Here is a 14399-nt window from a genome sequence, read left to right on the forward strand (position 1 = left end):
CCCTGCCTGTCAATCAGACTGTGAGTGCCTTGCCAAGGATGACATTGATACTCACAGCCATTCCTTGCACATGCGCATTACCAACAATGCAATGGCCAGACCACCAGCCACCGCCTGAATCGGCCCCTAGATCACTTAAAAATGAAGCATGAATCACTCTGTGTACACCCGAAAGCAATGAGCGGTTCCGTGCGTCACCATCGCCCGCAGGGATAGCTGTAGGGCAGCGGTGGCCAAACCGGTCCTCGAGATCTACAAACGGTCCATGTTTTCCAGGTTACCTAACTGGTGCACAGCTGTAGTCATTACTAACTGTCACATTTCCCAGACCACCTAGCTGGTGCACAGCTGTAGTCATTACTAAATGTCACATTCCCCAGATCACCTAGCTGGTGCACAGCTGTAGTCATTACTAACTGTCACATTCCCCAGATCACCTAGCTGGTGCACAGCTGTAGTCATTACTAACTGTCACATTCCCCAGATGACCTAGCTGGTGCACAGCTGTAGTCATTACTAACTGCCACATTTTAAAACCTGCTGCATTCATTCCTACTATAGATCCACAGGTTGCCTGGAAAACATGCATTGTTGGTGGATCCTCAGGACAGGTTTGGCCACCCCTGCTTTAGGGCAATGGGTGAAAAGTTGGAATATCAACTGGGAAGGAGAGAGTGAAGGGCTGGAAAGGTTTAATAGAAAAGTATGTCTTTATGGTGTGTTTCACCAGGTTAGCTAGTAATTTCCAGAGGCCCAACAGTCAAAATGAAGCGGAGTCTTATACTATATGGAGAAACTGAAATAAGACCGGAGCAGCTATTGAAGTGGAAAGAAGATAGCATGAAGGACATAGAGGAAGATATTAACAGTGACCATGCTGAAGATGACAGAGCCACAATGCACACTGAGGTAAGGGAGAAGGAGAGTTTAGATGAGTATGACAGCCAAGCAGTGAATATGAGGGACATAATTTGAAAAGGTGTTATCAAAAGAAAGATAGAAAAGAAGGTTGTGGAACGCTGGAAGGAAGGAAGCAATCAATCAATCAGTATTCAGCTTTATAAAATACTTGAATATCCAGGAGGAGAAGATGGAAAGGCAGTTAGATATGCAAGGTATGTAGAGGTCGGAGGTCAAGGGAGGACAAGTATATTTGGATGTAATCAATGAATAAATGCTAAAGGAAAAATGCTGATCAGGTTTCCAAGGGAGGAGCTGTAAAGCGAAAAGTGGGGAACAAGAACAGATGAGGAACATCATAAAGATCAAGAAGGATGGAAAAACCAAGGAGGAGATGGTGGTCCAAAGTGTCTAGGGTAGCAGATATGTGCAGAGAATTGAACCTTAGAATAGGAGAAGGCAGGCTGGGTAGGAAGGCGTTGGATGAGTGTTGTAGTAGTAGGAAAGGAGAAGGCAGATTGGGTAGTAAGGCATTGGAGGATAAAGGAAGATTGGGTAGGAAGGCGTTGGATGAGTGGTTGTAGTCTAGTGGGTGGCAAAGTGAAGTACTGGGGGTACAAGGTAAGGAGAGAGCATGTGAGCTGAGGAGAGAGGTGAAGGTAGGACAGAGATGGTGTAACTTGAGGTATTGAGAGGAGATAAGTGATTTAAGTTCCACTGTATGGTTTGATATTAGCGAAGCTCCAGTGCTACATTCTTCATGGTATGCCTTTGTTATACCATGTCACGGAATCACACTATGTACTATATAGTATACAAACCAAAGCTCTCAATCTATGATTAGGGAAGGAATAATGGTGTTCACTTCATTCTGCACTGGTGGGGTTAGGGTTCAACTGGGACCAAACTCTACCTGAGACAATGTTGTCACCAAACATGGACTAAGGTCATTAAATTACTGCTATTATTTAATTTCAGTTCAGAAGCTCTATGGTTTTATTTATACTATAGGTGACGTTTCAAGGTCTGTTCTGTGGTCATAGTGTTCTGCTGTTGTTTCCATGTCCAGTGTTACTTATTCTATTTTGCTCAGAGGTTCTATTTGCAGAACTTAAGGCCCCCATACACTAGTCCGACTTGTCTTAAGGACATGTTGGACCAATTTGCCCTTGAGCTCCCCTGGATGGCTCACTTACGATTTGGCACTTGATGTGCCATTTTTACATGCAACAAATCACATGCAATTTATTGCATGTAAACTCCCAGGGAGCTGCAGTAGTGTTGGGGGACAGTCATCGGTGATTTGCAGGGGCCGGGCAGCTGTAAACGGTGGGGTCAGGTCAGCTGCGGGGAGCTGGTAGCGGCAGGTGCAGCAGGGCGGGAAGCAGCTGCTGAATTTGAAAAAATATTTTCAAAGAATTCTCTCAGCCAATCAGCGGCCAGCCATTCTTTTGAAAATATTGCTCAAATTCTGATTCCGCTTCGCGCCCCACCGCCTGGCAGCTCCTACCATCTCCGCCTGGATCGGGTGAAATCATCTCACAACTTATAGTGTACTAGGTGATTCATCGCACCCTCCGTCACACCGTCGTAAGGGGCTACGCCTGCACCCTGAGCATCAGGTCTGGCCGCACCCCCCCCCCCCCCCCCAGAAAACACGGGTCTGCCAACACCCCCACCCCAGAGCAGCGGGTATGCCAGTCCTCCCCCATCCCCCAGAGCGGCGGATCTGCACGCACCCCCCCCCCCCCCCCGCTGGAGCAGCAGGTATGCCTGCAACTCCCTGGAGCAGTGGGTATGCCTGGACCCCCCCGCTGGTGCAGACCTGCCAATTGGGGGGGGGGGGTGCATACCCGCTGATGGGGGGGTTGCGGAACTGGGCAGGGGTGGGGTGCGTGTAGACCCATTGCTCGCAGGGGGGTTGTGCAGGCAGACCTACTGCTCGCGTGGGGGGGGGGGGTTTGTGCAGGCAGATCCGCTGTTTCTGGGGTTGGGGCGGAGCAGACCTGCTGATCTGGGGGGGTGCGGGCAGACCCGCTGCTCTGGGGGTCGGGGGTGTGGGCAGACCCGCTGCTCTGGGGGGGGGTGGGCAGACCCGCTAATGCAGGGGGTGGGGGGGGGCCGGGCTTGCAGACCCGCTGCCCTGGGGGAGGGAAGGGGGCCGGGCATCGGTGTTGGCAGACCTGCTGCTCCAGTGGGGGGGGTGCAGACTGACCCGCTGCTCGCGCGTGTGGGAGGGTGCGCTCAGACCCACTGATCCAGGGGGGTGCTGATCCTGGGGGGGGGGGGGGTGCGGCAGACCGGCTGCCGGGGGGGTTGTGCGCTCAGACCCGCTGATATGGGTGGGGGTAAGGTGTTGTGCACTCAGACTGGGGTTGGGGCAGTGCAGACCCACTGATCTGGGGGGGGGGGGGTGCGTGCAGACCTGCTGGTCCTGGGGGGGGTGCTGGTGGAGGAAGACCCGCTGATCCTGGGGGGGGGGTGCGGGCAGACCCGCTGGCTGGGGGGGTGCGGGCAGACCCGCTGATGCAACGGGGGGGTGGGTGCGGCCAGACCCGCTGCTCACCTGTTGGCTGTGGTGTACAATGGCGGGTGGTGCTGTAGCCCTGGCTGGGCGGGGGGAGGTGTTTTCCAAGGGGGTGGGGATGTGTATAAAGCTGGTCTATCCCTAGGGGGGCGGGTTTGTGTATAACGCTGGGCGGGGGGGGGGGGTGTCCTAAGGCAGAAACTATGTCAACCACTCTTGTAACCCCGCCCAGCATTATAAACACAGGGGATGAGTGACAGATCTGGCTAAATATATAAGAGATGGGGGTTGGGATCGTTTGGTCGAATGCATTATGGTCGAATGTCATTACATCGAATCCATTAGGTCGAATTGCTAAAAGGTCGACTTGATTCTAGGTCGACATGGGAAAAGGTCGAAATGATTCTAGGTCGAAAGGTCATTAGTTCGACAGGTCATTAGGTCGACAAGGTCATTAGTTCGACATTGTCTAGGTCGACATTCACAAAGTCGACATGTGGTTTTTCACTGTTTTTTTACCTGAATGTCAACACAGTCGACATGGACACAGTTTAAAGTGCACTGCATCCCCTCGCATCGCTCGCTGCGCTCGCTATGCGTCGGGCACGGTGCCTCGCTACGCTCGGCACACTATTTTATTCTCCCACCACGCCCTAGTGGATGGTAGGGCATGAAATACCGCCTGTCAGCACATGTCGGCTCAAAAAACAGTGAAAAACCCCATGTCGACTTTGTGAATGTCGACCTAGACAATGTCGAACTAATGACCTTGTCGACCTAATGACCTGTCGAACTAATGACCTTTCGACCTAGAATCATTTCGACCTTTTCCCATGTCGACCTAGAATCATGTCGACCTTTTAGCAATTCGACCTAATGGATTCGATGTAATGACATTCGACCATAATGCATTCGACCAAATGACCGCATCCCAGAGATGGGGACCTTTAGAGAGTCTCTGAAAACAATGAGGACGAAGCAAGGAAGATAATACAATACGCCACAAAGTTCCCATTACACTTTGTAAGAATTCAAAGAAAGAACAATTTATTTATTTCAGGAGAATGAGATTTCTACACAAGCCACATCCTAACCCATAACAAAGAATAACTGTAACAGTGAGACACTAACCTGCTTCCTGCAATGTAACACTTTAGCTATCAGTGGGAAATCCCTATATAAATGTATAATAAATAATGATAATAATACATCAACACACTCAAATAAATAACAGTTTGGGATTAGAGAAATTAACATCAAGGTAAATCATATGTATTAATACATTCTTGGCGCGCAAGGTGATTATTAATGTGTCCCACTTTACAATCACCATTATCGATAGGCCAAAATAAAGATCAGTTAAAGAATAATAATAATAATAATAATAAATGTAATTTTTTTGTCCAGATCTTCCTCAACTCTCGTCAGTCTTAAATCCTGATTGTTCATTCTAGCACCCTCCATCTTTGAAAACCCATGCAGTTCCTCTTCCCTGCCTGGGGTGGCGCTTTCTGCTGTAGCGCTTTTAGCACAGTGTGGTCTGTATATCAGCACTGATTTGCAAACCAGATATTTGCTAGGAACACCACAGCAGACAGTGACACCTCAGGCAGGGAAGAGGAACTGCATGGGTTTTCAAAGATAGCGGGTGCTAGAATGAACACTAAATCCTTAACGCAACAATGGAGGGTTGCACTAAACAGCAATTTTCATTAGCCTGATTATGAAATAAATATTTATTCTGAGATACAATAAAAATAAAAAAAAGATATCAACATGTATAAAATGAATGCTGATGGGATAGTGAGGATTTATTCATATATATAATGGGGTCAATTTACTAAGAAGGGAGTTTGATTGAAGATGGGGTGTAGCAACCAATCAAAAGCATTTTACAAACTAGTATTCCGAAGTAAGTTGGCCACCCCTGGGCCCTCCCTATCATATGCTAACCCCGGATAGACTGTAACTTACATCATTCACAACACATTAGTTAAAGGTAATTACAGCAAATAAGTAATACAGTTTTAGTAAACACATATAAGAAACACATGATATTTTGTCCTGGACGTCATCCATCGCCAGACGCGGACCTCTCTCATGGATGAATGCGGCATGATGAAACATTTGCCTTGGACAGTTCTTCCAATAACTGAGCTATATAGCTTAGTAACATTCTATATAAATGTAACTCCAGGTTCTTTGTCGCCAACACAACACTGAGATACAAGAGACATCACAAGATGGATGGGGCTTCAGCTGCTGGACGGCTAGATGATCCCAAACTGAGCCAGTTCGTGCAGCTCTAAGTGGTTAAATGCCTCCCATGGGCAGATAACAGTGATATCTACGGAACAGAGCAGAAATAATCACTGAAACAACTACAGGAATATTAAGAGAGTAAAACCTGTCTTTCAAATATTTTCCCTGAAAAAGGGCAGGATGTATTAACATACATCACCCCCCCCCCCCTGCCAAGCTCCCGCCGCGATGCTAGCGCATATGTACTAACATATGCGGCTAGCATTGCAGTGCGGTAACGTAGGGGTCTCCATCACCTCCTGGGCTCTGCGGCGGTATCTGGCATCTCCTCCTCCCCACTGTAGCTGGAATGACATCTCTGGCTGTGACATGCTGGGGGAGGAGGAGCAGTATGGAGGACGAAGAGTAGTGTAGAAGACTGTGGCGGACAGTGGGCAGCGGATGGCGATAGAAGCCCCGTGGCCAGGGATTAGTACATTTGAAAATGCGGTTAAACAGAGGTTTTACCACATTTTCGTCTTAGTGCATCCCACCCAAAGTCCCATATTATAGCCGGCATATATTGCATATTGGGCCTGATTCAGAAGTGATCGCTGATCTGCAAAATTGCAGACGACTGCTCGTATATAGCTGCCATATAGACAGAAAGAGAAACCGCCCTGTGCAAATCTGTCCACTCGCAGATCTATATGCAATTCCTGAACTGTCAAATGGATTTTCTGGTCTGTGCAAATGAGAGCAGCTCAACTCTGCGACAGACACAGACTAATTGAGGCCAGCAGTGATGCCACAGACCCCCCCTTAAAATGCCTGGGCACGCCTGCATTTTTTTGAAACTCCCAGAAAATGACTAACACACCAAAACGTTGGCTTCCTGTCAGTCGACCTCCGTACCCATTGTGCAGCCATTAGATTATCGCTCGATTTGCGAATTAGCTGATCAGTGATCAACTATGATCGCTGATCAGCATAGTCATAGTTATGGTGAAGGTAAAAGATAAAACATGTGAGATGCTAACATATGAAAAACAGATGATTCAAAAAATGTCTTACCTGTTCCAAGTCCCTCCATCCCAGGGATGTCATCACCAAACCTGCACAAAGAATAGAAAGTTCAGTTTGTAAAGCAGATGGGGACAACTGTAATCCAACAATTTCCTCCAAGAACCCAACTGATATGGTATACTGTGGTTCCCATTGTCATTGCACAGTGGAGGCTTCATGTTAATGCGGTAACCAATAATTATGTCCAGGGACAGAAATTTAGCCTCGGTCACGATCCTCCCCACTGTAGTTTCCTGGCTTATAAAATAGCATAAGTGAGAACAAACCTCTGGGTGACTAAGCTGGTTCCCCACCACCACCATACAGGTTGCTTCTGGGAAACTTAGATGTGTTTGTAAATATTTTCTGTAGTTAGACATAATTTGCCTAATGTCCTTTGTTTGGTTGTTGTTTGCCTGAGACTCCAATTATTTTGAGCTTAAGATTTCTTCTGCTAAAGGGGACCGTGATGGGTACCACTCCTGTCCCTTATTATTGTTGCTGTATCGAGTATGTTATTTATTATGAGTTCTGCTACAAATTATTGTGATGTAGTGCTACTGGAGGTACCAGCTCTGGTTGTCTGTGCATTAAGATATCTGCTGCTTCATTGTAACAATCCATAATGACTAATACACAATACATATACGTACCCTTTAACGCCTTTCTTTGGTGGCTTGCTCTTAAACTGACGTGTCTGCCTCTGCTTGAATTTTGGAGGTCCCTTCCGAGGTGTAGTGGGTCCCCCAGTATTACTAATGGGAGCCAAGGCACTTTGTGCTGGGGAACTGGTGTTCATTTCTATGAATTTTGTATCCCACTCTTAGACACCTAAAGATAGAAAAAAGATTGATATTATTGCCCACATCCAGTCAATGGGTCGAAAGCAGATGAACGTGTATTAAGTTTTAGGTTCCCATCTGTATACAGGAAGCCCTATAGCAGAAATAGGGAAATATAATGATGGGGTTAATTAGCGATTACTCTAGCCAATGTGAGATTCTAAAGAAAGATATGTGAAATGCATGGATATTCTGCTGTATATTTCAGTGTGCCAGGCTGCTGTCTGTGATGGCCAGATGTATGATGTAAGCCTCATTATAAGGTCCCAGTGTGGGAACCAGCAATGATCTACACCATGGGTCTTCAAACTGTGGCCCTCCAGATGTTGTGAAACTACATGTTCCAACATGCATTGCCACATTTTTTCCTATAAGAGCATGTCAAAACTGTCAGGGCATCTGGAGGGCCACAGTTTGAAGACCCATGATCTACGCTATAAGAGTAATAAAGTACAGGTCCACCTTATAGAATTCTGGAAGGTGCCCTTGTTCCCAAGACAACTTTAAAAGATAAGCACATGTTATTAGTTCAGTGACTGTCCCTGACTTCCAAGACCAATCCTAGGGTTAAAGATTTGTCTGTAGAAGTTATAGTCCCTTAGAAATGTCCCTATTTTCAGAATGCCCAATACAAACCTCTTATTCTGCACATTCTCTGTATACAAAGTTATTTTATCTGTTCTGTTTTATTTTACAATTCATCTGTACTTAAGGCAAACACCAAAAATGCCCAATAATGTCGCAGCATCTGTAAGATGGGGATTGTAGTGTTGCCTGTTTCCTTATAGGCAGAATAGGGGTGTCACTAAAGTAATGTATCAGCTGCTGTGGTGGTCTGTTGTGCCACAGGCAAAAGCCTCCAGTGCTCTCCTCTGTGGTATCATGGTCAGCAGGTGACATTGGTATCTATGTACTAAGACATAGGGCCAGAGGCACTAAGCTTCAAAAAGTGATACAATGGAGAGTGATAAACAGCCAGTCAATCAGCTCCCAACTGTCATGTCACAGACTGTGTTTGAAAATTGTCAGACAGGAGCTGATTGGCTGGCTGTTTATCACTCTCCATTTTATCACTTTTGAAGCTTTGTGCATCTGGCTCTAAGAGAAAATAAAGTGGACGGGAATAAAGAACCAGCCAATCAGCTCCTAACTGTCACATAACAGGCAGGGTTTGAAAAATGAGTTAGGATCTGTTACCTCGCCTGACTCTTATGCTGCCCATACATGGTGCGATGTGCATTGTGTGTTTTGAACTAGATACGATGCAATCTAGTTAAAAAAGTACCTGCTGCACATACTTATTTTAGAGCTGTGGGATGGGATGTGTGCGGGAGCGTGTATGGCATCGGCAGGCCCAAAACGCACTGTGTATGGGCACCATTACACTGCACCTACCACAAACAGCCATATCATCATGCCTACCACAATAATAGCAACTCATTGGGCATCACGGACGGTGTAGTGTTTAGCAGGGGTGTAACTATATATTCCTAGGCCCCATAGCAAAAGTTTTTAAGGGCCCCCTACTTAGCAAGTGATGATGATACATGTATGTAAAACATATTACTTAGACAGTAAAGATGGGCCCCTTCAGCTCTGGGCCCCATAGCAGCTGCACCCCTTGCACCTATGGTAGTTACGCCCTTGGTGGATAGCATTACTGCCTCACAGCACTGAGGTCATTCTATTCCCACCATGGCCCTAACTGTGCGGAGTTTGTATATTCTCCCCGTACTTGCGTGGATTTCCTCTGGTTTCCTCCCACAATCCAAAAATATACTGGTAGGCCAATTGGCTTCCAACAAAATTAACCCTAGAATGTCTGTGTGTGCGTGTACATGTGGTAGGGAATATAGATTGTAAGCTCCACTGGGACAGTGAGTGAGTGTTCAACTTTACTCTGTAAAGCGCTGCAGAATACGTGTGCGCTATATAAGAAACTGTTAATAAATAATAGATAACTCATAGAATAATAATACAACTCATTTCGCAACAATAGCACACTCATACGGCTGACGTGCATCTGATGGTTGTGTCTGTGCACAAACAATGGATCTGGGAGGCCACCAGTGGGTGACCCAATACAAATCCCAGCAGCTGTGACCTTTGCACTCTGATATTATTGCTCCGTCCATGAAAACCCGATTATTACTACCAGCTATTTATATAGCGTACGCGTATTACACAAGCTACTTACACAGAAGACTTAATCTTGCCAATCAGTACCTGCCCAAGTGGAGCTTGTTATTTAGATTCCCTATCACATGCGCACACACAAGGCAAACCACACACACATGAAGAGAACATACAGACTCCACACAGATAGTGCATTGGTTAGAACTGAAACCATAGCCTCAGTACTGGGAGGTATTACTACTAACCACTAAGCCAGCTGTCACATAGTTTAACTTTGAATAACAGACCATTAATAAAGTCCATCCAGTGTTGTGTCATGACCAGAAGATGTGGGTTTGATTGGAGTAGCACGGGTGTATTCTCTTTTTCAGCCTCTAGATGTCACTAGAGAATCATATCAAACATCTCATTGTAAAGTATTGGAGGTAATCCCCCAACAAATTACAAGGGATTAATTCACCAAAGGCCAAGTGGGGTCACGCATTGGGCAAATCTATGAAATAGATTTATGTTCGTTTTTTTTACTTTTAATATATCTATCTATCTATCTATCTATCTATCTATCTATCTATCTATCTATCTATATCTATATATATATATAAGGATCAAAAAGGGTTGAGTTTACCTGAAGGGTAAAAAAGGGGCAGACTAGATGGGCCAAATGGTTCTTATCTGCCGTCAAATTCTATGTTTCTATATGTTGTTATTACTCTTATTTATTTCTTTATTATTACAAAGATAATAACATGGATGATAGTTTGAGAGAGGGGTCCATCCATGGTCCTCAAAGCACACTGTCAGTCCAGGTTTTACGGACTGTCATGCCTAAATACAAGTAACAATATAATAATACAGACAGTGCCTCAGTAATTTTGATTTAACCATCTGTGCCCAAGTATGCATTATCCTATAGACATACTTGCTTACTTTTTAAAATTAGTTTCAGGGAGAATATAGAATTTTGCAAAGCGCCCCATTAAGGGGGCATGCCATGCTCCACCCAAAGGGCATGGCTAATTCCATATATGGGTGTGTATGTGCTGAAATGCTTGTGGCGAGATATTTCTAGATAACATTAGTAACTATATACTTTGGAAAATACTGATAATAACAGTGCTGCCTGCAATATTGGATTATTTGCTTGCAATTATTTGCTGTGATATTTAGTTTCTTAGCACAACATACGTGATAATAATTGTGACGTCTGTGCAATAAATTCCAAGTGCAAATCCCATCTGAGTGGCAACAGCTGCATAAGGTGGGTTAGGAGAAATCAGGGAGGTTTCTAGACTCTTCAGGAAGAGAGGGAGATTGCTCCTATTTCAGGGAGTCTCCTGCAGATTGCAGGAGGGGAGGCAATTCTGCCTATAAAGTGTAATCATGCGAGCAGGGCCCTCCTACCTTTTTGGCTGTCTGTAACTACCCAGTTTGTTTTATCACTGTTTCCATTTGGAAAGCCCTATGGAACTTCCTGCACTGTATAAGAAACTGTTAATAAATGAATAATAATAAATCATTATCACCAGGGGACATATGTCTTGTAATGAACTAACGATGCCTTGTTAAAGATTGCCACTAAAAAACGTCCAAGATCGGCCAGCACCTCACACCTCCATGTTATATATGCCCACAGTTCTGTTATTGGCCATTATTCTGGTTCACTCGCAAAGGCAAATTCCTTCTCAAATGGACAAAACCATGTGCAGTGCAGGGGGCAGATGTAACATGTGCAGAGAAACTTAGATTTGGGTGAATAATTTTGTTTATGCGCAGGGAAAAACTTTATTAAGACTGCTTTATTTTTAGTCAGCCACAGAAGCAATATCAATGGCTTTCAATTAACTGATTTTAACTTGCAGGTGAGGAGAGGTGCCCCCATAGGAGCAGGAGACCGGCGTCAGATGACTCCACTGCCTCCCAGATTTACACTTCTACACTGCAATATAGATCTTAATTTGAAGTAAAACCCCACCAAAATCTAATTCTCCCTGGACATGTTGCATCTGCCCCAGCTGCAGTGCACATGGGGGTTTATTCTAGTTCATTCTTTCTGACAAAATCCTTCTTAGATGGACAAAACCATGTGCACTGCAGGGGGGCAGATGTAACATGTGCAGAGAGAATTAGATTTGGGTGAGTTATTTTGTTTCTGTGCAGGGAAAATACTGACTGCATGATTTTACACTTCAATATAGATCTCACTTTGAAGAAAAACCCCACCCAAATCTAATTCTCTCTGCACAAGTTACATCTGCGCCACCCGCAGTGCACATGGTTTTGTCCATCTAAGAAGGATTTTGTCAGAAAGAATGGACTAGAATAACCCCCATGGTTTTGTCCATTTGAGAAGGAATTTGCCTTTTGCGAATGAACCAGAATAAGGGCCATTGTGCCTTGAGGACCAAGGATGGGAAAGACTAGGTTAATACCTTTCTCCCGAACTAAGTCCTGTTCCTCCTGCTGGACTGCTGTTCCTGTAATACAACTAGTGTACTGTACTGTTCCTGGGGGGGGAAGTGTATAGTCACCTCCGCTCTCAGTACTTGCATATTGTACTTTGTTAAATTCCATTACTCCGATTTATCTAATCATCAAAGGTCATGAGGGCTTTGGATTTGGCCGGATAATTGTACCGACGTAAGCTCTGTCACAGTTGAGATGTCACCATACGGCTGAGAGGATAATTCTGGGCTCTAAGTGGATGAAGAATCAGCGTTCATTATCTCCTTCTCCCTCCCTGACGACGTCAAGCAATTTATAAAGAATTCAGAAGCTTCCAGTCTGGGGATATTATCCTCACTGCACAAAGATATTTTATAATATGTATCAAATACTATCATTATTAATCTCATTCATGTTCTGCCGGAATCAGCGGTCGCCCCATCTGAGCTAAATCTGGGGAACATTGCAAGCTCCATGTCCCAGGTACTCGTGTGCAGTAGCCATGGTGTCGATGCGGGAATATCAGACTGGTAGAAACTTCTGCCCTGATCTCAGTTTTCTCATCATCAGAAAGTTCCAGCTCACGTATGGCGTTATCAGCACCCACAATGCACACGGGCACCGATCCAGTTATCTCCACCTGGCGCAGAGACTCCCGTCTACATATAATTACGTAAATGGCTTCCATCATAACAAATCACAGCACTGTCATGCTACAAAGTCTGACCGCCAAGTATAAATACAGTAAATACCAAATAAAGACCAAGATACGTTATTTACACAAACTGCTAAATATTCCTATTAGCGCCGCACATTAATAATATTACTGGACTCAAAATATTCCATAGACGTTATGGGTAAATCAATTTGCTAAAGCTTCTAGGACAGTGGTCCTCAAACTCGGTCCTCAGGACCCCACACAGTTCATGTTTTCCAGATCACCCAGCAGGTGAATTCATTACTGACACATTTTAAAAGATCCACAGGTGGAGCTAATTATTTCACTTGAGATTCCGTGAGGAGTCCTGCAAAACATGCACCGTGTGGGGTCCTGAGGACCGAATTTGAGAACCTGTGTTCTAGGTAAAGAGATGATGTTGTCAATAGCAACCAAGCAGATTCAGCCATTTTCTAGGATGCAATAGAGAAATTATAGACAGAATCTGATTGTTGCTATGGACAATATCACCTCTTTCATTTAGTAAATATACCCCTAACAATATTATTCGATATTCGCTAGAGAATTTCCACTGCAGAAACTTATAATATCCAACAGACATCTAGCTGACAACGTCCGATAACGCCACCACCTGACCCAGCGTTACACAGCTCCTAGATGCCCAGAAAATCAGATCATCATCTTAAATTCATCTTTTTACCTGCTGATAACAGGAGAAGAGTGCGGATCTGGTACTCACCGCTCTTCTCCACCTCACTGTACGATGACTTCTGCTGCCGGACGAGGCGGTTACACAGAAATAGTCTATAAAGTGATAGGGATTAGCAGGAGATTACCTCCAGTAACCAATTACACAGCACTGAGCTGTCTGATCTCTGACAGATGGACCCAATGGAGGTCCGAGGGTAATCCAATAAATAACAACACAATGTGGAAAAATACACACAATAACAACATATATATGGTGTGGTGTGTACCTGGTAACACTGAGAAAGTGACACAGAAATATTATATCACAATGTACATCATAATATAATGACAATTCAAACCACATGGGAGGTCCTCAAGGTCATCATTGAGGTCAACTAGAAGACTATACACAAAGGATCTCCTTAATGAGGACTTACTGGTAGGGCAGAGGTCTGTTGTAAACCCCACGTAGACAGTGACACACGTGCTGCCTTGTACACACTCCCGCTACCTTTGTTATACACATTGCTTTTCTTTAGCTCCTATTGATGGAACTGTGTGGCAGAAGTATTAAGCCTGGTGAAGTGATAAAGTGGAGAGTGATAACGTTCAATCAGCTCCTTACTGTCATGTTACTGGCAGTGAAAAAATGTCAGGAACTGCTTGCTGTTTTTTTTTGATCGAAGACAGGGTTTTGCCTAGGGATGGCCATCGCTGGATTTGCCATCAATGGCAAAAGTGCAACTGGCCATCGATAGTGTATAACTATTCAATGGATGACCATTGATTCTTTTTTATATATCGATGGTCATCCATTTTCTGTGATTGAGTGGCCTGTGGGCCAAACACATATACGGCCTCTCAGTGCTCCGTATAC

General features: G+C 44.8%; 1 protein-coding gene across 2 annotated transcripts; it reads right to left on the reverse strand.

Annotated features, from left to right (window-relative positions):
• Nucleotides 1-4501: 4501 nt before the first annotated feature.
• On the reverse strand, nt 4502-13606 carry PDE6H (phosphodiesterase 6H). 2 transcript variants are annotated; one of them, XM_083157977.1, is made up of 4 exons: nt 13572-13606; nt 7387-7564; nt 6743-6783; nt 4502-5774 (listed from the first exon to the last, which is right to left on the reverse strand). In XM_083157977.1, the coding sequence occupies exons 2-4, from the start codon at nt 7530-7532 to the stop codon at nt 5698-5700; spliced, it is 264 nt and encodes an 87-aa protein (XP_083014103.1). In that variant the 5' UTR covers nt 7533-7564; nt 13572-13606; the 3' UTR covers nt 4502-5697. The 2 variants fall into 2 exon arrangements, with proteins under 2 accessions (XP_083014103.1, XP_083014102.1); XM_083157976.1 differs by having other exon boundaries at nt 13533-13595.
• Between the last annotated feature and the right edge of the window lie 793 nt (nt 13607-14399).

The sequence above is a fragment of the Crinia signifera genome, chromosome 8 (genome assembly GCF_055691185.1).
Source record: "Crinia signifera chromosome 8, ASM5569118v1, whole genome shotgun sequence".
Lineage (NCBI taxonomy): Eukaryota > Metazoa > Chordata > Amphibia > Anura > Myobatrachidae > Crinia > Crinia signifera.